Genomic DNA, 26,330 nt, shown 5'->3' on the forward strand with positions numbered 1-26,330 from the left:
AGCCGTTTATTCCAACTCTCTGTTTTCTATCTGACAGCCAGTTCCCTATCCACGCCAAAACTTTCCCCTTTATCCCATGAGCCTCAATTTTCCATGCTAATCTTTTATGTGGGACCTTATCGAAGGCCTTTTGGAAGTCCAGGTACACCACATCTACTGGCTCTCCCCCATCTATTCTACCAGTTACTCCCTCAAAAAATTCCAATAGATTAGTCAAGCACGATTTACCCTTTGTAAATCCATGTTGACTCTGTCCTATCCTGTCCCCATTTGCTAAGTGCTCCGCTATTTCATCCATAGTGACAGACATACTTGCCATCCGATAGTGACAGACACACTCACCATCCCATAGTGACAGACACACTCACCGTCCCATAGTGACAGACACACTCACCATCCCGTAGTGACAGACACACTCACCATCCCATAGTGACAGACACACTCACCGTCCCATAGTGACAGACACACTTGCCGTCCGATAGTGACAGACACACTCACCATCCCGTAGTGACAGACACACTCACCGTCCCATAGTGACAGACACACTCACCGTCCCATAGTGACAGACACACTCACCGTCCCATAGTGACAGACACACTCACCGTCCCATAGTGACAGACACACTTGCCGTCCGATAGTGACAGACACACTCACCATCCCGTAGTGACAGACACACTCACCGTCCCATAGTGACAGACACACTCACCATCCGATAGTGACAGACACACTCACCATCCCGTAGTGACAGACACACTCACCATCCCATAGTGACAGACACACTCACCATCCCATAGTGACAGACACACTCACCATCCCATAGTGACAGACACACTCACCGTCCCATAGTGACAGACACACTTGCCGTCCGATAGTGACAGACACACTCACCATCCCATAGTGACAGACACACTCACCATCCCGTAGTGACAGACACACTCACCATCCCATAGTGACAGACACACTCACCGTCCCATAGTGACAGACACACTCACCGTCCCATAGTGACAGACACACTCACCATCCCATAGTGACAGACACACTCACCATCCCGTAGTGACAGACACACTCACCATCCCATAGTGACAGACACACTCACCGTCCCATAGTGACAGACACACTCACCGTCCCATAGTGACAGACACACTTACAGTTGTGTCAGTCGTGTCTGTAGTTTGTACTGTCTGAGAAACAGACATCAGTTGCATGTGTCACCTTGGGCATGAATGGGGGCCAAGTGCGACCCTATCCACATGCCAGACTAAGTATTATGGATTCACTATCAATCCATGAGGTTCACTGAATCTCCATGCCAGCTTCGACATGTCTGGAGAAGACTAGTTTGCTCAGATCCATCATGACCAGGGTGCTCCAGGACTGGTGATGTGACTCACCTGAAGACCAGCTACTCCAATGCCAACTGCTCCAATAATCAGAAGGTGATCTGCCAGGACCTGTTCCAATATAGTGATACATCCACCCTGCGAACAACACATACCACAGAAAATGCTTAGTGCTTCAGTTAGTGCCAACTTTTCTGGCAAGAATGAGGTTTGGTTTTACTCCTGAAATTATAAAAAATTGAGTACAAAAGCAAAGAGGTACAAAACGATGGTTAGGCTGCATCAGGGACACTGTGGGCTCCTCACTGTAGGAGAGAGATAATAAACCTGGAGAAAGTGCAACTTAGGTTAATCAGGATAATACCAGCAACAAGGAATTGGAGTTACAAGGCAGGCCCGGGGCAACAAGGAATTGGAGTTACAAGGCAGGCCCGGGGCAACAAGCGATTGGAGTAACAAGGCAGGCCCGGGCAACGAGCGATTGGAGTTACAAGGCAGGCCCGGGCAACGAGCGATTGGAGTTACAAGGCAGGCCCGGGCAACGAGCGATTGGAGTTACAAGGCAGGCCCGGGCAATGAGTGATTGGAGTTACAAGGCAGGCCCGGGGCAACGAGCGATTGGAGTTACAAGGCAGGCCCGGGCAACGAGTGATTGGAGTTACAAGGCAGGCCCGGGGCAACGAGCGATTGGAGTTACAAGGCAGGCCCGGGCAACGAGCGATTGGAGTTACAAGGCAGGCCCGGGGCAATGAGCGACTGGAGTTACAAGGCAGGCCCGGGGCAATGAGCGACTGGAGTTACAAGGCAGGCCCGGGGCAATGAGCGATTGGAGTTACAAGGCAGGCCCAGGGCAACGAGCGATTGGAGTTACAAGGCAGGCCCGGGGCAACGAGCGATTGGAGTTACAAGGCAGGCCCGGGGCAATGAGCGACTGGAGTTACAAGGCAGGCCCGGGCAATGAGCGATTGGAGTTACAAGGCAGGCCCGGGCAACGAGCGATTGGAGTTACAAGGCAGGCCCGGGGCAACGAGCGATTGGAGTTACAAGGCAGGCCCGGGGCAACGAGCGATTGGAGTTACAAGGCAGGCCCGGGGCAACGAGCGATTGGAGTTACAAGGCAGGCCCGGGGCAACGAGCGACTGGAGTTACAAGGCAGGCCCGGGCAATGAGTGATTGGAGTTACAAGGCAGGCCCGGGGCAACGAGCGATTGGAGTTACAAGGCAGGCCCGGGCAATGAGTGATTGGAGTTACAAGGCAGGCCCGGGGCAACGAGCGATTGGAGTTACAAGGCAGGCCCGGGGCAACGAGCGATTGGAGTTACAAGGCAGGCCCGGGCAACGAGCGATTGGAGTTACAAGGCAGGCCCGGGGCAATGAGCGACTGGAGTTACAAGGCAGGCCCGGGGCAACGAGCGATTGGAGTTACAAGGCAGGCCCGGGGCAACGAGCGATTGGAGTTACAAGGCAGGCCCGGGGCAATGAGCGACTGGAGTTACAAGGCAGGCCCGGGGCAACGAGCGATTGGAGTTACAAGGCAGGCCCGGGCAACGAGCGATTGGAGTTACAAGGCAGGCCCGGGGCAACGAGCGATTGGAGTTACAAGGCAGGCCCGGGCAACGAGCGATTGGAGTTACAAGGCAGGCCCGGGGCAACGAGCGATTGGAGTTACAAGGCAGGCCCGGGGCAACGAGCGATTGGAGTTACAAGGCAGGCCCGGGGCAACGAGCGATTGGAGTTACAAGGCAGGCCCGGGGCAACGAGCGATTGGAGTTACAAGGCAGGCCCGGGGCAACAAGCGACTGGAGTTACAAGGCAGGCCCGGGGCAATGAGTGATTGGAGTTACAAGGCAGGCCCGGGGCAATGAGCGATTGGAGTTACAAGGCAGGCCCGGGGCAACGAGCGACTGGAGTTACAAGGCAGGCCCGGGCAACGAGCGATTGGAGTTACAAGGCAGGCCCGGGGCAATGAGTGATTGGAGTTACAAGGCAGGCCCGGGGCAACGAGCGATTGGAGTTACAAGGCAGCCCCGGGCAACGAGCGATTGGAGTTACAAGGCAGGCCCGGGGCAATGAGTGATTGGAGTTACAAGGCAGGCCCGGGCAACGAGCGATTGGAGTTACAAGGCAGGCCCGGGCAATGAGTGATTGGAGTTACAAGGCAGGCCCGGGGCAATGAGTGATTGGAGTTACAAGGCAGGCCCGGGGCAATGAGTGATTGGAGTTACAAGGCAGGCCCGGGGCAATGAGCGATTGGAGTTACAAGGCAGGCCCGGGGCAATGAGTGATTGGAGTTACAAGGCAGGCCCGGGCAACGAGCGATTGGAGTTACAAGGCAGGCCCGGGCAATGAGTGATTGGAGTTACAAGGCAGGCCCGGGGCAACGAGCGATTGGAGTTACAAGGCAGGCCCGGGGCAACGAGCGACTGGAGTTACAAGGCAGGCCCGGGCAACGAGTGATTGGAGTTACAAGGCAGGCCCGGGCAATGAGTGATTGGAGTTACAAGGCAGGCCCGGGCAACGAGCGATTGGAGTTACAAGGCAGGCCCGGGCAATGAGTGATTGGAGTTACAAGGCAGGCCCGGGGCAACGAGCGATTGGAGTTACAAGGCAGGCCCGGGGCAACGAGCGATTGGAGTTACAAGGCAGGCCCGGGGCAACGAGTGATTGGAGTTACAAGGCAGGCCCGGGCAATGAGCGATTGGAGTTACAAGGCAGGCCCGGGGCAACGAGTGATTGGAGTTACAAGGCAGGCCCAGGCAACGAGTGATTGGAGTTACAAGGCAGGCCCGGGGCAATGAGTGATTGGAGTTACAAGGCAGGCCCGGGGCAACGAGCGATTGGAGTTACAAGGTAGGCCCGGGGCAACAAGCGACTGGAGTTACAAGGCAGGCCCGGGGCAACAAGCGATTGGAGTTACAAGGCAGGCCCGGGGCAATGAGGAATTGGAGTTACAAGGCAGGCCCGGGGCAACGAGCGATTGGAGTTACAAGGCAGGCCCGGGGCAATGAGGAATTGGAGTTACAAGGCAGGCCCGGGGCAACGAGGAATTGGAGTTACAAGGCAGGCCCGGGCAACAAGCGACTGGAGTTACAAGGCAGGCCCGGGCAACGAGCGATTGGAGTTACAAGGCAGGCCCAGGGCAACGAGCGATTGGAGTTACAAGGCAGGCCCGGGCAACGAGCGATTGGAGTTACAAGGCAGGCCCGGGCAACAAGCGACTGGAGTTACAAGGCAGGCCCGGGCAACGAGCGATTGGAGTTACAAGGCAGGCCCGGGGCAACGAGTGATTGGAGTTACAAGGCAGGCCCGGGCAACAAGCGACTGGAGTTACAAGGCAGGCCCGGGCAACGAGCGATTGGAGTTACAAGGCAGGCCCGGGGCAACGAGTGATTGGAGTTACAAGGCAGGCCCGGGGCAACGAGCGATTGGAGTTACAAGGCAGGCCCGGGGCAATGAGTGATTGGAGCTACAAGGCAGGCCCGGGCAACGAGCGATTGGAGTTACAAGGCAGGCCCAGGGCAACGAGCGATTGGAGTTACAAGGCAGGCCCGGGCAACGAGCGATTGGAGTTACAAGGCAGGCCTGGGGCAACAAGCGATTGGAGTTACAAGGCAGGCCCGGGGCAATGAGGAATTGGAGTTACAAGGCAGGCCCGGGGCAACGAGGAATTGGAGTTACAAGGCAGGCCCGGGGCAACGAGCGATTGGAGTTACAAGGCAGGCCCGGGGCAATGAGGAATTGGAGTTACAAGGCAGGCCCGGGGCAACGAGGAATTGGAGTTACAAGGCAGGCCCGGGCAACGAGGAATTGGAGTTACAAGGCAGGCCCGGGGCAATGAGTGATTGGAGCTACAAGGTAGGCCCGGGCAACGAGCGATTGGAGTTACAAGGCAGGCCCGGGCAACGAGCGATTGGAGTTACAAGGCAGGCCCGGGGCAATGAGTGATTGAAGCTACAAGGTAGGCCCGGGCAACGAGCGATTGGAGTTACAAGGCAGGCCCGGGGCAATGAGCGATTGGAGTTAGAAGGCAGGCCCGGGGCAACGAGCGATTGGAGTTACAAGGCAGGCCCGGGGCAATGAGTGATTGGAGCTACAAGGTAGGCCCGGGCAACGAGCGATTGGAGTTACAAGGCAGGCCCGGGGCAATGAGCGATTGGAGTTACAAGGCAGGCCCGGGGCAACGAGCGATTGGAGTGACAAGGCAGGCCCGGGGCAACGAGCGATTGGAGTTACAAGGTAGGCCCGGGCAACGAGCGATTGGAGTTACAAGGCAGGCCCGGGGCAACAAGCGATTGGAGTTACAAGGTAGGCCCGGGGAACGAGCGATTGGAGTTACAAGGCAGGCCCGGGGCAATGAGTGATTGGAGTTACAAGGCAGGCCCAGGGCAACGAGCGATTGGAGTTACAAGGCAGGCCCGGGCAACGAGCGATTGGAGCTACAAGGCAGGCCCGGGGCAATGAGCGATTGGAGTTACAAGGCAGGCCCGGGGCAACGAGTGATTGGAGTTACAAGGCAGGCCCGGGGCAACGAGTGATTGGAGTTACAAGGCAGGCCCGGGGCAACGAGCGATTGGAGTTACAAGGCAGGCCCGGGCAACGAGCGATTGGAGTTACAAGGCAGGCCCGGGCAACGAGCGATTGGAGTTACAAGGCAGGCCCGGGCAACGAGCGACTGGAGTTACAAGGCAGGCCCGGGGCAACAAGCGATTGGAGTTACAAGGCAGGCCCGGGGCAACGAGTGATTGGAGTTACAAGGCAGGCCCGGGGCAACGAGCGATTGGAGTTACAAGGCAGGCCCGGGCAACGAGCGATTGGAGTTACAAGGCAGGCCCGGGGCAATGAGTGATTGAAGCTACAAGGCAGGCCCGGGGCAACGAGCGATTGGAGCTACAAGGCAGGCCCGGGCAACGAGCGATTGGAGTTACAAGGCAGGCCCGGGGCAACGAGCGATTGGAGTTACAAGGCAGGCCCGGGGCAACGAGTGATTGGAGTTACAAGGCAGGCCCGGGGCAACGAGTGATTGGAGTTACAAGGCAGGCCCGGGGCAATGAGCGATTGGAGTTACAAGGCAGGCCCGGGCAACGAGCGATTGGAGTTACAAGGCAGGCCCGGGCAACAAGCGATTGGAGTTACAAGGCAGGCCCGGGCAACGAGCGATTGGAGTTACAAGGCAGGCCCGGGGCAACGAGCGATTGGAGTTACAAGGCAGGCCCGGGGCAACAAGCGATTGGAGTTACAAGGCAGGCCCGGGGCAACGAGCGATTGGAGTTACAAGGCAGGCCCAGGCAACGAGCGATTGGAGTTACAAGGCAGGCCCGGGCAACGAGCGATTGGAGTTACAAGGCAGGCCCGGGCAACGAGCGATTGGAGCTACAAGGCAGGCCCAGGGCAACGAGCGATTGGAGCTACAAGGCAGGCCCAGGGCAACGAGCGATTGGAGTTACAAGGCAGGCCCGGGGCAACGAGCGATTGGAGCTACAAGGCAGGCCCGGGGCAACAAGCGATTGGAGTTACAAGGCAGGCCCGGGGCAACAAGCGATTGGAGTTACAAGGCAGGCCCGGGCAATGAGCGATTGGAGTTACAAGGCAGGCCCAGGGCAATGAGCGATTGGAGTTACAAGGCAGGCCCAGGGCAACGAGCGATTGGAGTTACAAGGCAGGCCCAGGGCAACGAGCGATTGGAGTTACAAGGCAGGCCCGGGCAATGAGCGATTGGAGTTACAAGGCAGGCCCAGGGCAATGAGCGATTGGAGTTACAAGGCAGGCCCGGGGCAACGAGCGATTGGAGTTACAAGGCAGGCCCGGGCAATGAGCGATTGGAGTTACAAGGCAGGCCCAGGGCAATGAGCGATTGGAGTTACAAGGCAGGCCCAGGGCAACGAGTGATTGGAGTTACAAGGCAGGCCCGGGCAACGAGCGATTGGAGCTACAAGGCAGGCCCAGGGCAACGAGCGACTGGAGTTACAAGGCAGGCCCGGGCAATGAGCGATTGGAGTTACAAGGCAGGCCCGGGCAACGAGCGATTGGAGTTACAAGGCAGGCCCGGGGCAACAAGCGATTGGAGTTACAAGGCAGGCCCGGGCAACGAGCGATTGGAGTTACAAGGCAGGCCCGGGGCAACGAGCGATTGGAGTTACAAGGCAGGCCCGGGCAACGAGTGATTGGAGTTACAAGGCAGGCCCGGGGCAATGAGCGATTGGAGTTACAAGGCAGGCCCGGGGCAACAAGCGATTGGAGTTACAAGGCAGGCCCGGGGCAACAAGCGATTGGAGTTACAAGGCAGGCCCGGGGCAATGAGCGATTGGAGTTACAAGGCAGGCCCGGGGCAACGAGCGATTGGAGTTACAAGGCAGGCCCGGGCAACGAGCGATTGGAGTTACAAGGCAGGCCCGGGGCAATGAGCGATTGGAGTTACAAGGCAGGCCCGGGCAACGAGGAATTGGAGTTACAAGGCAGGCCCGGGCAAAGAGTGATTGGAGTTACAAGGCAGGCCCGGGGCAACGAGCGATTGGAGTTACAAGGCAGGCCCGGGCAATGAGCGATTGGAGTTACAAGGCAGGCCCGGGCAACGAGCGATTGGAGTTACAAGGCAGGCCCGGGCAACGAGTGATTGGAGCTACAAGGCAGGCCCGGGGCAATGAGCGACTGGAGTTACAAGGCAGGCCCGGGCAACGAGCGATTGGAGTTACAAGGCAGGCCCGGGCAACGAGCGATTGGAGTTACAAGGCAGGCCCGGGCAACGAGCGACTGGAGTTACAAGGCAGGCCCGGGGCAACGAGCGATTGGAGTTACAAGGCAGGCCCGGGCAATGAGTGATTGGAGTTACAAGGCAGGCCCGGGGCAATGAGCGATTGGAGTTACAAGGCAGGCCCGGGGCAATGAGTGATTGGAGTTACAAGGCAGGCCCGGGGCAATGAGCGATTGGAGTTACAAGGCAGGCCCGGGCAACGAGCGATTGGAGTTACAAGGCAGGCCCGGGCAACGAGCGACTGGAGTTACAAGGCAGGCCCGGGGCAACGAGCGATTGGAGTTACAAGGCAGGCCCGGGCAATGAGTGATTGGAGTTACAAGGCAGGCCCGGGCAATGAGTGATTGGAGTTACAAGGCAGGCCCGGGCAACGAGCGATTGGAGTTACAAGGCAGGCCCGGGCAACGAGCGATTGGAGTTACAAGGCAGGCCCGGGGCAATGAGCGATTGGAGTTACAAGGCAGGCCCGGGCAACGAGCGATTGGAGTTACAAGGCAGGCCCGGGGCAATGAGCGATTGGAGTTACAAGGCAGGCCCGGGCAACAAGCGATTGGAGTTACAAGGCAGGCCCGGGGCAATGAGCGATTGGAGTTACAAGGCAGGCCCGGGCAACAAGCGATTGGAGTTACAAGGCAGGCCCGGGGCAACGAGCGATTGGAGTTACAAGGCAGGCCCGGGCAATGAGTGATTGGAGTTACAAGGCAGGCCCGGGGCAATGAGCGATTGGAGTTACAAGGCAGGCCCGGGGCAACGAGTGATTGGAGTTACAAGGCAGGCCCGGGGCATTGAGCGATTGGAGTTACAAGGCAGGCCCGGGCAACAAGCGATTGGAGTTACAAGGCAGGCCCGGGGCAACGAGCGATTGGAGTTACAAGGCAGGCCCGGGGCAACGAGCGATTGGAGTTACAAGGCAGGCCCGGGGCAACGAGCGACTGGAGTTACAAGGCAGGCCCGGGGCAACGAGCGATTGGAGTTACAAGGCAGGCCCGGGGCAACGAGCGATTGGAGTTACAAGGCAGGCCCGGTGTGGTAAACCACTTTTATCGTTCACTATCGTTACACTATAGTTATCACTGTTATATCGTTATCACTGTTCACACTGTTGTATCACTATACGAGGTCGCCTCTTGTCACGCTGTTATACCTGGGCTGACCACTGCTGACTCCGCCCATGGCTCCACCTACCTGCCCAGGTATAAAGGTGGTCGACTGGCTGGTATTCCTCCTTGTTGGATCCGATCACCCACGAGGGTGGGCTCTGTTATTTAGCCAATAAAAACCTATAGTTACTTTCTTAACTCGTCGCTTTTCATTGGATGAATTGATAGGTATATCAATTTTATTGGCTAAATTTTAAAATGTCGACAACTGAGCAGTCAAACGACCAGCCAAGCGACCAGCCAGACGCCCAGCTACAACAGCCACAGCAGCCGGCCTGGCTGCGAGCCCTCAGACCACCGTACCTGGATCTAAAGCCACAGGCAGCAAACTCAGCCCTCGACTTCGAACACTGGCTGAGCTGCTTCGAAGCCTACCTGGGAGAATCCGGCGTGCCTCAGAAATCCATGCTAAGAGTTCTGAACGCCCAAGTGAGCTCTAAAGTATTCGCACTCATCCGGGACCTTAAAACATACGAGGACGCCATCAACCGGCTGAAAAGACAGTACCAAACCCCGGTAAATTCCATGTATGCCAGACACCTCCTAAGATCCCGCCCGCAACAGCCAGGAGAGCCCGTGGAGGAATTTTTACGGGTGCTACAAGCACTCGGCAGAGACTGTAACTTTAAAGCGGTAACGGCGGCAGAAAATACTGAAGACAATGTCCGCGATGCCTTCGTGAAAGGCCTGCGGTCCGACTACTCACGGCAAAGACTACTGGAAGCAAGGGACCTCGACCTGGACAAAGCTGCAGCCCTCGCTCTCTCTCTAGAGGTGGCCCATCGTGACCTCGAGGCATACTCAAGGTACTGTAACTCGCGACCCTGGGACTTGGGGCCGACCCCGACCGCGATACCCCCCGCAGCAACCCCCCTGGGACCTACCTCAGCGTCGGCGTCCCGGACCCAATCGAGACCGCCACCCCCGGTACCGGCTCCGACATCGGACCCCCGCGATCGGGCCGCCGGCTGCTTCTTCTGCGGCCAGGCGAAACACCCGAGGTCGCGCTGCCCAGCCAGGAACTCTACCTGCTCAAACTGCAGGAAGAAAGGCCACTTCGCTAAGGCCTGCAGAGGTGGATCATCAGAGGCCAGCAGTGCCTCATGCGAGCTGTGGGGGCGGCCATCTTCCTTCAAGGCAACAGAGGCCAGCATCCCCACATGTGAGTCATGGGGCGGCCATCTTTGATACAGGCAACCGACACCAGCAGTGCCTCATGTGAGTTATGGGGGCAGCCATCTTCTTCGCCATTTTGTCCAACCTCGTGGGAGACGCCATTTTACCCACCACGCCCGACCGCCACCGTGCCTCTAGGCCCGACTACCGCCTCAACCGCAGACTACAACAACTCGCTCAGCTATACACTAGCCTCCGTCACACTGGACCAGGCCCGCCCGCATCACCTGTCCAAGTCGATGATGGACATCAAAGTAAACGGCCACGCCACGACCTGCCTGTTCGACAGCGGAAGCACGGAGAGCTTCATCCACCCAGACACGGTGAGCCACTACTCCCTCCCTGTCCTACCAACACGCAACCGGATCTCGATGGCATCGAGGTCACACGCCACAGACATCAGCGGCTACTGTGTTGTGACCCTGTCGGTTAAGGGTACGGAGTATAAAAATTTTAAACTCCTCGTCCTGCCCCAGCTATGCGCTGCCGTCCTACTAGGCCTAGACTTCCAATCCCACCTCCAAAGCGTCACGCTAGCATACGGTGGACCCCTCCCCCCACTCACAGTCGACAACCAGCAGATTTTAAACCGCCCACCGCGTAACACCTGCGGCCTATCCACCCTCAAGGTCCCGCCACCTTCCCTGTTCGCTAACCTCACCCCCGACTGCAAACCCGTCGCTACCAAGAGCAGACGGTACAGCGCCGGGGACAGAGCTTTCATTAGCTCTGAGGTGCAGCGTCTCCTGAAGGAGGGCATCATCGAGGGGAGCACCAGCCCCTGGCGTGCCCAGGTCGTGGTCGTTAAGACCGGCAATAAAAACCGCCTGGTCATCGACTACAGCCAGACCATAAACAGGTACACCCAGCTGGACGCATACCCCCTTCCCCGCATATCTGATATGGTCAATCAGATTGCGCAGTACCGGGTATTCTCCACCATCGACCTTAAGTCGGCCTATCACCAACTCCCTATCCGCCCTGAGGACCGCCAGTATACAGCCTTCGAGGCGAACGGCCACCTCTACCACTTCCTTAGGGTTCCCTTCGGCGTCACCAATGGGGTTTCGGTCTTCCAAAGGGAGATGGACCGGATGGTTGACCAGAACGGGCTGCATGCCACATTCCCCTACCTAGATAACGTCACCATCTGCGGCCGCGACCGGCAGGACCATGACGTTAATCTGGAGAGATTCCTCCGTACGGCCCAACCGCTGAACCTCACCTACTGTAAGGAGAAATGTGTGTTTAACACCTCGCGCCTTGCCATCCTCGGCTGTGTAGTAGAGAACGGAGTCATCGGCCCCGACCCTGAAAGAATGCGTCCCCTCATGGAGCTACCCCTCCCCCACTGTCCAAAGGCTCTGGAGAGAACCCTGGGGCTCTTCGCCTACTATGCCCAATGGGTGCCCAATTATGCAGACAAAGCCAGACCCCTCATGAAGTCCACATCCTTCCCCCTTACGGAGGAAGCGTGCGCAGCCTTCTCCCTCATTAAGGGAGACATCGCCAAGGCCACAATGCACGCAGTGGACGAGTCCATCCCCTTCCAAGTGGAGAGCGATGCATCCGACTTCGCCCTAGCCGCTACCCTTAACCAGGAGGGGAGACCAGTGGCCTTCTTCTCAAGGACCCTACAGGGCCCTGAGATCCGACACTCGTCGGTCGAGAAGGAGGCCCAAGCGATTGTGGAGGCGGTACGACGCTGGAGGCATTACCTGGCAGGTAAACGATTTACCCTCCTCACCGACCAGCGTTCGGTCGCTTTTATGTTTAATAACAAGCTGAGGGGCAAAATCAAGAATGACAAGATATTGAGGTGGAGAATCGAACTATCCACCTATGATTATGATATCTTGTACTGGCCAGGTAAGCTGAACGATCCCCCTGATGCTCTGTCACGAATTACATGCGCCAGCGCGCAAAGTGATAGACTTCAGACCCTCCACAACGACCTCTGCGACCCCGGGGTCACCAGACTTTACCACTTCATTAAGGCCCGCAACCTGCCATACTCCATCGAGGAGGTCAGGACCGTGACCAGGAACTGCCAGACCTGTGCCGAGTGCAAACCGCACTTCTTTAGGCCGGACAGAGCAAGCCTGATCAAGGCCACCCGCCCCTTCGAGCGCCTGAGCATCGACTTTAAGGGGCCCCTCCCGTCCTCTGACTGTAATGTGTACTTCCTCAACATCGTTGATGAGTACTCCCGTTTCCCCTTTGCCTTCCCCTGCCCAGACATGACCAGTACCACGGTCATTAAATGCCTGAACGACCTCTTCGCCTTGTTCGGGTTCCCAAACTATATACATAGTGACCAGGGCTCCTCCTTCATGAGCGAGGAACTCCGTCAGTTCCTACTAGCGAGAGGTATTGCTGCAAGCAGGACCACCAGCTACAACCCCCGAGGGAACGGCCAGGTAGAAAGAGAGAACGCGACGGTATGGAAGGCCGTCCTCTTAGCCTTAAAGTCTAAGGGCCTCCCAACCTCCCGCTGGCAGGAAGTCCTCCCGGCAGCCCTGCACTCCATCCGGTCACTACTTTGCACTGCCATTAACGCCACCCCCCATGAACGAATGTTTGTTTTCCCCAGGAAGTCGACTACGGGAACCACACTACCAACCTGGCTGACCTCCCCGGGGCCCGTCCTGCTGCGAAAGCACGTGAGGGCCCATAAAACGGACCCCCTGGTCGAGAAGGTGAACCTCCTGCACGCCAACCCCCAGTACGCCTATGTGGCATACCCAGACGGGCGGGAGGACACAGTCTCCTTGCGAGACCCTCGGGCATTCCGGAGACACCACCTTTACCCCCCCCCCACCCCCCCCGCAATTCCAGCTCAGGTAGACGGCATGCCGGAACCCCACGAGCCTTCGCCGACCACGCAGACACCAGCATCAACACCGGAGAATGCAGCACCGCCGCTGCGACGATCAGAAAGGCTTACGAGGCCTCCGGACAGACTGACTTACCAGAACTGGTAGTACACTTCACCCCGCCGGACTCAAATCTAAACAAGGGGTGAATGTGGTAAACCACTTTTATCGTTCACTATCGTTACACTATAGTTATCACTGTTATATCGTTATCACTGTTCACACTGTTGTATCACTATACGAGGTCGCCTCTTGTCACGCTGTTATACCTGGGCTGACCACTGCTGACTCCGCCCATGGCTCCACCTACCTGCCCAGGTATAAAGGTGGTCGACTGGCTGGTATTCCTCCTTGTTGGATCCGATCACCCACGAGGGTGGGCTCTGTTATTTAGCCAATAAAAACCTATAGTTACTTTCTTAACTCGTCGCTTTTCATTGGATGAATTGATAGGTATATCACCCGGGCAACGAGCGATTGGAGTTACAAGGCAGGCCCGGGGCAACAAGCGATTGGAGTTACAAGGCAGGCCCGGGGCAACGAGCGATTGGAGTTACAAGGCAGGCCCGGGGCAACGAGCGATTGGAGTTACAAGGCAGGCCCGGGCAACGAGCGATTGGAGTTACAAGGCAGGCCCGGGGCAATGAGCGATTGGAGTTACAAGGCAGGCCCGGGGCAACGAGCGATTGGAGTTACAAGGCAGGCCCGGGGCAACAAGCGATTGGAGTTACAAGGCAGGCCCGGGCAACGAGCGATTGGAGTTACAAGGCAGGCCCGGGCAACGAGCGATTGGAGTTACAAGGCAGGCCCGGGCAACGAGCGATTGGAGTTACAAGGCCGGCCCGGGGCAACGAGCGACTGGAGTTACAAGGCAGGCCCGGGCAACGAGCGATTGGAGTTACAAGGCAGGCCCGGGGCAATGAGCGATTGGAGCTACAAGGCAGGCCCGGGCAACGAGCGATTGGAGTTACAAGGCAGGCCCGGGGCAATGAGCGATTGGAGTTACAAGGCAGGCCCGGGGCAACAAGCGATTGGAGTTACAAGGCAGGCCCGGGCAACGAGCGATTGGAGTTACAAGGCAGGCCCGGGGCAACGAGCGATTGGAGTTACAAGGCAGGCCCGGGGCAACGAGCGATTGGAGTTACAAGGCAGGCCCGGGGCAACAAGCGATTGGAGTTACAAGGCAGGCCCGGGCAACGAGCGATTGGAGTTACAAGGCAGGCCCGGGGCAACGAGCGATTGGAGCTACAAGGCAGGCCCGGGGCAATGAGCGATTGGAGCTACAAGGCAGGCCCGGGGCAATGAGCGATTGGAGCTACAAGGCAGGCCCGGGGCAATGAGCGATTGGAGTTACAAGGCAGGCCCGGGGCAATGAGGGTTATAATCCATTGGATGGAGACAATTGAGGAAAGATATGAAGATAAAATGAAAATGTAAAGATCGATTGGGAGGCAAATCGGAGAGGTCATGATCCCAGGATAGGCACGAGATACAGAAAGGTGGAGACTGGAGGGAAGCTTTACACCAAATAAATGATTTGCCACAAGTGGTGATTGATGCTAAATCAATTTGAGCATTCAAAAAAGAATGAATATTTACTTAGAGGAATGCAGAAGGGTCTGGAGAGAAAGGAAAATGGAACGGTGTAAAATCAACTCTGAGCGGGAGGAAGGGCCAAAGTCAGATCATCATGATTGGAGTCTTCATAAAATAAGGATTAATTATCTTCATTAGTTTAGAATTAAAGCTGTCCTAATTAGTAAAGGTAAAGTATTAATTTAAACAGCAATTTTCTGTGTCACACACCAAATGTTAAAAAACATGCACCTGCCCTGAAATAGTCCCTTCGCTCCACAGCACTCACAGTAGAGAGATACTATTGGTCGCTAGTTATTGGTTAAGGGTATGGTAGCCTAGTGGGGCTCTGGTTCTGGACTAGCAATGAGGTAATAAATGAAATTCCCAACCTACCTAGTCTGGTTTACTCCCACACCATTCCACCTGGTTAATCTTAATGTCCTCCTCTCAGAGACCGACCAAGCCACTCAATTGTAAATCAACTACGACAACCGTAACCCTCCAGATCCCATGAGACCTCAAGCCAAACAAGACAAAGAAACTTTGTGATCATTTCTACCTGTCGCCCCCCCTGTGTTGACCATCACTTGGGAGGAAGCTCTGAGGGAAGAAGGACACATAATGCATTGTGGGTGTGGGACTTCGATGCGCACCATCAAGACTAGTCCAGTGGAACCATCACCACCTGAAAGACATATTTGCCGGATTGGGCCTGTGTCAGGTAATGAGACAACCTGAGGAAGTGACCTACCTGACCTCGTCCTCAGTAAAAGCGAAGCCAATGGGGCCAAAGAGAAAACCCTCTAGTCACTGGAGTCATACCGGACACAAAGGAAGATGGTCGGGGTCATCAGAAGCCTCAGGACATCGCTGCAGCAGTTCCTTAGGGAAGGGGCCTAGGCCCAACTATCTTCAGCAATGACCTTCCTTCCATCATAAGGTCAGGAGTGGGGCTGTTCAGTGACGATTCCACAGTTCAGCTCCGTTTATAACTCCTCCGATAATGAGGCAGCCCATGCCAGTCTACAGCAGGACCCGGATAACATCTAGCTTGGGCTGACAGACAGATTTTTCAAAGGTAAGGGAGTCAAGGGTTATGGGGAGCGGGCAGGGAAATGGAGTTGAGGCCAAGATTAGCTCAATATTCCGGGGTATAGAATCTTCAGGTGAGACAGAGGGGGGTGTAAAAGAGGAGGGGGTGTCACAATATTAATCAAGGAGCCAATTACTGCAGTAAGGAGGATGATATCTTAGCAGGTTCCTCTAATGAGGCCATATGGGTAGAACTTAAAAACAAAAAGGGGGCAAGCACTTTGCTGGGAGTGTACTATAGGCCCCCAAACAGTCAGGGGGAGATAGAAGAACAGATATGTAGGCAAATCTCAGAGAGTGTAGAAATAATAGGGTAATAATAGTAGGGGATTTCAACTTCCCCAATATTAACCGGGATAGTCAGAGTGTGAAAGGCTTAGAGGGTGCGGAATTCTTAAAGTGCATCCAGGAGAGGTTTTTGAGCCAGCATGTAGAAAGTCCTACAAGAGAGGGGGTGGTACTGGACCTCATTCTAGGGAATGTAGCTGGGCAAGTGGTAGAAGTGTCAGTAGGAGAGCATTTTGGTGACAGTGACCATAATTCGGTGAGATTTAAAGTAGTCATGGAAAAGGACAAAGATGGACCGGAAATAAAGGTTTTAAATTGGGGGAAGGCTGATTTTAATATGATAAGGCAGGATCTGGCCAAAGTGGACTGGGATCAGCTACTTGTAGGAAAATCCACATCAGAGCAGTGGGAGTCATTCAGAAAGGAAATAGAGAGAGTACAGCGCCAGCATGTTCCCATAAAGGTCAAGGGTGGGACCAACAAGTCTAGGGAACCCTGGATGTCAAGGGATATACAAGAATGGATTAGGAAAAAAAGGGAGGCTTTTGGCAGATACAAAGGACTAAAAACAGTGGAAGCCCTAGAGGAGTATAGAAAGTGCAGGAGGGTACTTAAAAAAGAAATTAGGAGAGCGAAGAGGGGGCATGAAAAAACACTGGCGGGCAAAATAAAGGAAACTCCCAAGGTGTTTTATAAGTATATTAAGGGCAAGAGGATAACCAGGGAAAGAGTAGGGTCCATTCAGGACAAAAGTGGCAATCTGTGTGTAGAGCCGGAAGATGTAGGTGAGGTTTTAAATGAATATTTTGCATCTGTGTTCACTATGGAGAAGGACAATGTAGGCATAGAAATCAGGCAAGGGGATTGTGATATACTTGAACAAATTAGCATTGAGAGGGAGGAGGTGCTAGTGGTTTTAACAGGGTTAAAAGTGGAAAAATCCCCATGCCCAGACGAGATGTATCCCAGGCTGCTGTGTGAGGTCAGGGAGGAGGTTGCAGGGGCTCTGACACAAATTTTCAAAACCTCTCTGGCCACAGGGGAGCTGCCAGAGGACTGGAGGACAGCTAAAGTAGTACCATTGTTCAAGAAGGGTAGTAGGGATAAACCAGGGAATTACAGGCCAGTGAGCCTAACATCACCGGTAGGGAAATTATTGGAAAAAATTCTGAGGGACAGAATTAGTCTCCACCTGGAGAGGCAAGGATTAATCAAGGATCGTCAGCATGGCTTTGTCAGGGGGAGATCATATCTAACCAATTTGATTGAATTTTTCGAGGGGGTGACTAGGTGTGTGGATGAAGGTAGTGCAGTTGGTGTAGTCTACATGGACTTCAGTAGGCTTTTGAAAAAGTCCCGCATGGGAGACTGGTCAAGAAGGTAAGAGCCCATGGGATCCAGGGCAATTTGGCACATTGGATCCAAAATTGGCTTAGTGGCGGGAGGCAGAGGGTGATGGTCGAAGGTTGTTTTTGTGACTGGAAGCCTGTGTCCAGTGGTGTACTGCAGGGATCGGTATGGGTCCCTTGCTGTTTGTAGTGTACATTAATGATTTAGATACGAATGTAGGAGGTATGATGAGTAAGTTCGCAGATGACACGAAAATTGGTGGAGTGGTAAATAGCGAGGAAGGAAGCCTCAGGCTACAGGACAATATAGACAGGTTGGTCAGATGGGCAGAACAGTGGCAAATAGAATTTAACCCTGAAAAGTGTGAGGTGATGCATTTTGGGAGGACTAACGAGGCAAGGGAATACACAATGTATGGTAGGACCCTAGGAAGGACAGAGGATAAGAAGGACCTTGGTGTGCATGTATATAGATCCCTGAAGGCAGCAGGACAGGTAGATAAGGTGGTTAAGAAGGCATATGGGATACTTGCCTTCATTAGCCAAGGCATAGAATATAAGAGCAAGGAGGTTATGATGGAGCTGTACAAAACGCTAGTTAGGCCACAGCTGGAATACTGTGTGCAGTTCTGGTCGCCACACTATAGGAAGGATGTGATTGCATTAGAGAGGGTGCAGAGGAGATTCACCAGGATGTTACCTGGGCTGGAGCGCTTCAGCTATGAAGAGAGACTGGACAGGCTGGGGTTGTTTTCCTTGGAGCAGAGAAGGCTGAGGGGGGACCTGATTGAGGTGTACAAAATTATGAGGGGCATAGATAGGGTAGATAGAAAGGAACTTTTCCTCTTAGTAGAGGGGTCAATAACCAGGGGGCATAGTTTCAAGGTAAGGAGCAGGAGGTTTAGAGGGGATTTGAGGAAAAACATTTTCACCCAGAGGGTGGTTGGAATCTGGAACTCACTGCCTGAAAGAGTGGTAGAGGCAGGAGCCCTCACAACATTCAAGAAGCATTTAGATGAGCACTTGAAACGCCACAGCATACAAGGCTACGGACCAAGTGCTGGAAAATGGAAATAGGACATGGCTTGATGGCCGGCGCGGACACGATGGGCCTCTTTCTGTGCTGTATAACTCTATGACTATGAGATCAGCCATGATCTTATTGAATGGCGGAGCAGGCTTGAGGGGCCAAATGACCTACTCCTACGTCTTATGTTCTTATGACAAGTGCCCGGTAACATTTACGTCACACAAGCCCAATAAGAAAAAGCCCAACTATCTCCCCCGCAAACGTTGAACAGCACCACCCTCATTGGGTCCCCTACCATCAACATTCTGGAGGCCACCAATTGAACAGAAGCTTAACTGGAATAGCTACATCAACACCAGGGCAGGGCAGGGCAGGCAGGTGCAGGGTATTCTGTGATGAGTGGCTCATCTCCTGACCCCTCAGGCAGGGGCGGGGTATTCTGTGATGAGTGGCTCATCTCCTGACCCCTCAGGCAGGGGCGGGGTATTCTGTGATGAGTGGCTCATCTCCTGACCCCTCAGGCAGGGGCGGGGTATTCTGTGATGAGTGGCTCATCTCCTGACCCCTCAATGTCTTTCCAGCATCTACAAGACTCAAGTCAAAAGAGTGTGATGTAATACTCATTGCTTGTCTGGATGGATGCAGCTGCAACAACACAAGAAGCTTGACTGCATCCACTTGATTGGTGCCCATGACACTGAATCCAATGTACGATGTACATGAGCTGAATGCCAGAGGAGAGGGGAGAGTAGCTTCCCTCGGGCGGAGGCTGATCGGGTGTTAATTGGCTGGATCATATTGTCAGGTAGATGCAAATTGCTGGACTCAGGAACAGCTAGCTCTGGTGCACAGGTCTTCAGCTAGGGTGTTGTGACGTGAGTCCAAACTGGAGATTAACGATATAAGATAGTCACTAATAAATCCAATAAGAAATTCAGGAGAAATTTCTTTACTTAGAGAATGGTTAGAATATGGAACTCACTACAACTTGGAATACTTGAGGTGAACAGCAGAGATGCATTTAAGGGGAAGCGAGAGAAGTACACGAGGTAGAAAGCAGTAGGTGGATATGCTGATAGGGTGAGATGAAGAGGGGTGGGAGGAGGCTCGTGTGAAGCACAAACACTGGCATAAACTAGTTGGGCTGAATGGCCTGTTTCTGTGCTATAAATTCTACGTAAAAATTTTTTTTCCCAATGGGCAAAGTTTAGGATAAGATGGATTGTACCCGGTCTGTCGAAGAAGTGGGTTTGAGGAATCAGAATGACATTTTCTTTATTTGATCCTGCGATGTGGGCGTCGCTGGCAAGGCAGCATTCATTGCCCATTCCTAGTTGCCTTGACAACTGAGTGGCTTAAGTGTCAACCATGTTGTGTGGGAATGGAGTCACGTGTACCCAGACCAGGTAGAGGTCTGTGTATATACAGCCACAACATAATCAGGTTCAATATAAAGACTGAAAAAGAGAAGGAAGCTGGATAAAGGTACTTGGCTGGAAAAATGCTAATTTCAAAAGATAAATTGGAAAGAAAGACTGGCCAAAAAATGGGACCCAGAGTACAGGAAAAGATCAGCTGGTCCATCGAGCATCGAGGCTGTCCTATACCGTCATGGTGTAACATCTACACACCGTCACCCCCCCACCCCACCCATCAGCCATTTCCCACCCGCACCCTGCCCCAAGAAAAGAAGTACCTAGTTCTACACTTAGGTTACTTATATTGTGTGCCCCGGGGGAAGGTCAGAGGGGATAGTGAAAATACAGCAAGGGGTGAGATTGGGAGAAGGGATGGGGTCAGAGGAAAGTGAAGGGAAGAAGGTTCCGGAGGTGCGTTGGTATCCAAGAGTTGTTGAAGTTTGCGATCCTTGATACCTGAAAAACCCCAAGCTTTCGGTTGCTTTAATTCTCCAACACACTCCCACTCTGACCTCGGCCTCCTACACTGTTCCAACAAAGCTCAACGTAAGCTTGAGGAACAGCACCTTATCTTTCGATTAGGCACTTTACAGCCTTCTGGACTCAACATTGAGTTCAACAATTTCAGACTATAACCTCGGCCCCCCTTTTTTTCGGACGGCAGCTGCTGGTGATTCTGATATTCCCATTTACACCTCCTCGAGAGCCATCTTTTGTTTCTTCACTTGTCCCATTACCTTCTCCTTTTGTCTCGCACCATCATCCCTTTTGTCATTTAATCTCTCCTGCCTTCCACCCTATCACGGACCTTCCCTTCTGTTCTTTCCTCCTCTTCCTCCCCCCCCTTTCCCAGCCTCAGTACTTGCTTAAAACCTGTTACATCTCTAACTTTTTCCAGTTCTGATGACAGGCCATCGACCTGAAATGTTAACTCTGTTCCTCTGGTGAAGGAATAAGCCAAATAACCTATTCAGAAAAAGACACCATTCTATGAAAGAATTCTGGTCTTATTAAAACATGACAAACTGGGTCTGGAAATCTAGAAACCGAACCATGAAAAAACTGTGAGAGCATTCTGGCCAGTGAGATAAGATAAGTTGTTGACACTGAATCAATAACCTTACTGAAACAGAAGGTTAAAGGCTCCTGGAAGTCTGAACCTTTGGGAACAAGCCAAAGTTACCCAGAACAAGGTGTTTTAATTTACACCTCGTAAAGGAGCACATAAAAGTAACAAACATCTGCCTTCATGAAAATGACATCAAGTAAAACACACCTGCAGTTACATCATTTTTTATGGTAAACTTAGAACACCTAAAGAGACATAGTTCTGTACTGCTACCAGCTGAGGTGACTGTAAGAACTGCAAGGGTCAGCAGAAAAATGACTAGAGATAATTAGCTTACATCAGCAGAAAACCTTAAAGGCAATACCAATGGGAAAGGGTATAAAAATGGAACCCTCAAATGGGACAATAGACTCGCTTAAAGGGGCAAAGCGATTCTCGGCTTCAGGGCTAGCTCTGTAAGTCTTCAACTCTTTGTACCTCGGGGATCAAGGTACTGTATTTGATTTTGGTGGATATCCTGAATAAACTTTAAGAACTGTAAAACTGTAGCGAAGTTAAGATTTGAGAGTAGGTTCTCTGCTAATAGAATTGTAAAGCTTTCTCTTTTTGGAACTGTTAATGTTGCGATTGACTCACCAACTGTAAATTATATGTCGGTTCTTTAATAAATCTATATATTTTTAGAAATGTCTCATATAATACTTCTGTATCAAACTCGCAAACTCAATCTCTGTACGCTCTTTTGTGAGGAGTTGCAGAATTCTGGTGGGTTTTCCGGACCCTCATAATATCCGGAACATTGCAGTCTAGCTAAACTTATTAAAAGTCCTATCTGGAGGACGGTAACATTTTCAGGTTATTCCTTTCCTTTAGGGAGAGATAGTCCGGACCTTTAGACCCAATTAAGTGTCTTTAGGATTCGGCTACCTCCAACTTTAGTTGAAAGTGAACGTCTGAGGAATATGCCTGATCCGGGGTAGCCCTAAAGGGGTCAGGACTAGTAATTATCCTTTCACTCTCTCCACAGATGCTGCCTGACCTGCTGAGTATTTCCAGCATTTTCTGCTTTTACCTTGGATATAGAAGTTGTACCAGAGGACTGGAGGGTATCAATGCAGCCCTTCTGTTGACAAGGGAGAAAGGGATAAATCAGCTAACTAGAGACCAATCAATCTATCAGCAGTGGGAAAGCTTCCAGAGGCCATAAAATTAATAGTAATCTAGAAAAACACGGGTTGGTTACGGGCAGCCAGCAGGGATTTGTAAAAAAACAAATCGTGTCTGACAAATGTAACCAAGTTCTTTGAGGAGATAACAGCATGTGAAGGAAATGCCAAGCTTGCCAGAGTTTATATTGTAACTAAAAGGTAAAATTCAGCCTCTGATGTGAGATATTCGGCTGACGATCAAGTTTGGATAAAAAGAGCTGCTGATAGAATAAGCTGTGTGGCAGCTAAACGGTCACTGGCTGCCAGACTTCACAACTTCTCAGCAAATATTCAGCTGTCAGCACCTCATGAGCCAGGAGAGAGAGAGAGAGAATGCAGTCAATGGCCGACAGAGACCTCTTTTCAAAAGTAGTAATAAAATCTGGCAGCTGATGCGAGCTTGGCCCGCCTGTGCAAGACGGCTGACTGTAGCTTGGGTCGGGTGGATTTAACAGAATTATCAAGTGGTTCCGAGACATGTGGAGCAGCCTGCTGCTGGAATCTTCACATTCCTTCCGCTATACAAACATCTCAACAATCTGCAATATTTTGCTTCTGTCTTAACATAATCTGTCTGCTGTGGGTACTCGGAAACATTCCAGCTGCACAGAGACTGGGGAGAGAAGATTCATTTCCCAACGATTCCCGGGAGGTGTTTATTCAAATAAAAGTGAAAGAATTTCCCAGCCAATGATCGCGGGCTGATGGGATGTGGGAGTCCTGACTCTTTGCCAATTCAAACACACGACTTGTGCAACCTTTATAAACCTGCAGGGTTCTTGGGAGCAATTCTTTGTAACACTTTTTATCTGAAATTCAACAAGTGTTTCTAATCAGAACAGATTTTGTGGTTTACAAAGTTCTCTAATTTTCTCATTAACTTATTGACTGATTTAACTTCCTATTTCACACCACTGCACAAAACACTTCACACGCCAAGACCTCACCTGCTAGCTTTCAATTTCTCCTAAACGTTTCCCAGCCCTTTAGAGAAACAGCATTTACATCCAGTCTGTATTGGCAGATAAAAAGCACTTGGTCAAAAATCACTTAGTAAATTCTGTTGTCTCCTCTTTGAATTTGAAAATTCATTAAAAATCACAACATGTTGAAAGTAAAAATGTGTATATTTTGCGCAGTACAGTTGTAGACTCCAGTTTCATGCAGAATCCTGTGCACTCAGCAACCATTGCCCATCTCAAAACAATTAGAGCAAAATAATAGGAGCTTTCACATTAGACGAGGGTGAGAGACCGGTTACACATCTGTGGGAAGAGTTTAGAATCGAACATAGAAGCTGGCTGGGATAGTGGATTCGTGCACTGACCCTTCACCCCAGGATCTGGACTGAATCCAGCTGAGAGTAATGAGATGAAAGTTTGTTTGTGGTCGGTTAGAATCACAGAATCTTTCAGCACAGAATGAGGCCATTTGGTCTCATGCCTGGTTTCAGGATGAATTTTCCCATTACTCCCATTTGGTCTCATGCCTGGTTTCAGGATGAATTTTCCCATTACTCCCATTTGGTCTCATGCCTGGTTTCAGGATGAATTTTCCCATTACTCCCATTTGGTCTCATGCCTGGTTTCAGGATGAATTTTCCCTTTACTCCCATTTGCCGCATCCTTTTAATTTTTTCTTCTCAAATATTTAAAACACTATTTTGGATTTTGCTCTCTGCTGTTTCTGGCCGGGCATCCCAGGTCCGAACAACTTTCTCTGTAAAAATAAACAAATAAATAACCTCTCCCTTTGTTTTTTTGTTAGTGATCATCTTAAACTTATGCCTTGAGGTTACTCGTGGAAATGTTTTTTCATGATATGTCCTGTCAAAACCTCTTCATAATCATAAACCTTCATCAGGTCTTCTCTTCACTTCCTCGATTCTAATTTAAAGCATTCCAATTTCTTTCATCTCTCCTCATAACCAAAGCCTCTCATACCTGGTATTTTTTTAAAATTCATTTTCGGGATGTGGGCGTCGCTGGCAAGGCTGGCAGTTATTGCCCATCCCTAGTTGCCCTTGAGAAGGCGGTGGTGAGCCGCCTTCTTGAACCGTTGCAGTCCGTGTGGTGAAGGTGCTCCCACATTTCAGCTGGTATCCCAGTCGATCATCACCTTCATTCACCTTCGATAGGGAGGATGGAGAAATTCTCGAAGCCATTTGATGAGCAGCAGTACAAATCCACCTGGGAACACTCTCCCTCTTTATATTTCCACCCAGCCCAGGTCTCCGCCAGATGTCAGACAGAGGCAGAGCAAGAGAATCTGCAAGATCCATGAAAAAGTGGGTCTTGGCTACTGCCACACAAGGTAAGCTGGCCAGTTAATGTTTGCTAGTGGCTGTAGGTTTTAAAGATAATAACACCTGCAGTTTGGACTGACTGTTTGCAGCTACTGTCTGTTCTGGCGGGTGAGCTGTTGGTATGTGCTGATGTCTTAGCTTTATTTGCAGAGTTGGGACTGTCACAAAAATATTGGCAAAGGCTTTTGAAATCAAACTGAACAAATGCTCAACATATGACGGAATGGAAAGTAGCCAGGAATAGAACAGCAAGTTAATTTAAGAAATGAAACCTGTCGAAAGAACAGAAAGTGTCAGGAGGAGAAAGAAACACCAGATATATTGTTAAAAGGCAGCAGCGCACACCTCAATCATTAAAGTCAAAGTTTAAAAACTTTTCAAATGATGAACATTGCCCAGGTCATTGCACTCATGGAATTCTGTTTTTGAATGCTGAGGCCAGCCAGATCTTTTCCAGTCTTGTACATTCCTACGTTCCTATGAGAATAAGGTCATTGTAAGGTCTTACCCGCAGTGTCCCTGTAACTTTCATCTAATTACCTGGGATTTTACATACTGAAAAATGAGATCTTATTGGATCCAACTAGAGTAACTGCCAACACATCTCTTGACATCACTCAGCCCCTTCCCATCTTTTTATTCTTCCCCCCACCCCCTGCCAAATCCAGCACTGTGCTTGTGATCTAGTCATGATGGATATGTCTAGTTAGTCTGGATTGCTGCCTCATGCTTGCTGTTTATTGCTCTATCCACTAAGATCTGGTATCATCATTTGAGAAGGTCTATACACAAGAGTCAAAGTCTTGCATCTAACACTTCCATCACACCACAAAGCATTATACATGCAAAATATCTAAAATATTTGCTCAAGTGTCATTCATAAAACAGCAAATCACAACAATCCTAGAGAGAGAGAACGGCCAGTCATTCCTTGATACTTTGCCGTCTTCCTAAAGGGAGGAAAGCAAGATTTACATGTGCTGCCAACATATTGACTACAATAGCAATTAGCCTCTCACTGACCCCAAGATGTGCCGATTCAGAGTGTTCCACATTGGGAGTAGTACAGAAATATCATCAAAGGTACAGCAACACCTCAGCAACTCAACAGCGCTCCAGACACCAACACACCCACAAGCAGCTACAACTAATAAATCTTGGCATCTCCACAATAGAAGTTACTTTAGATATAAAAACAAATATATTTAGTAGGGCAGGCCAGGATCAGATCCAACTGTGATAACCCTCCTGCCCTTTCCTCTTCCCCCCACCAATGTTGAAGCCTGGTAATGCTCACAGTTGTAGAATGGAGTACTGAAGCATTGCCTGTGCCCTTGGAACCAGCTCCCCAGTATGGGCCACTCCTGGAGAGGAGGGGTAAGGGGGCAAAGTAGAAACAAACTGTCATTCTAAAAACACCGTTACAACAGCCACCTCCATAAAGTCAACACTGCTGTGATTTAATTTCCAAAGTGGAAGTTGCAGGCTGCAAGGTTTTGCTTACCTCTACCTTATAGACATTAGATGGATGGTCCCTCTGACCGCAGCCCTCAGTTACTGTTTTACAGCAGCTGTCAGGTACCAGTCTGTTACCTGACACAGGTGAGAGGATGTAAGCACTGTACCGCCAGTCAGCTGAATTGTTGCTGCCACAACACTTGAACTGCAACAGAGGGATAAAACAGTAAATGCT

The 26,330-nt window shown here is 51.9% G+C and overlaps 1 protein-coding gene across 2 annotated transcripts in view; it reads right to left on the bottom strand.

The window, feature by feature from the left end:
- tspan11 (tetraspanin 11) overlaps positions 1–26,330 on the bottom strand; it is a 134,315-nt gene that overhangs the window by 14,626 nt on the left and 93,359 nt on the right. For both annotated transcript variants that reach the window (XM_086009717.1, XM_086009716.1), the window contains exons 5-6: positions 26,142–26,300; positions 1,392–1,478 (exon numbers count right to left, since the gene is read on the bottom strand). In XM_086009717.1, the coding sequence (XP_085865843.1) occupies positions 1,392–1,478; positions 26,142–26,300 (246 nt within the window). The remainder of the gene's footprint in view (positions 1–1,391; positions 1,479–26,141; positions 26,301–26,330) is intronic.

The sequence above is a fragment of the Somniosus microcephalus genome, chromosome 16 (genome assembly GCF_052327205.1).
Source record: "Somniosus microcephalus isolate GS21.2 chromosome 16, FLI_Smic_1.0, whole genome shotgun sequence".
Classification (NCBI taxonomy): Eukaryota; Metazoa; Chordata; class Chondrichthyes; order Squaliformes; family Somniosidae; genus Somniosus; species Somniosus microcephalus.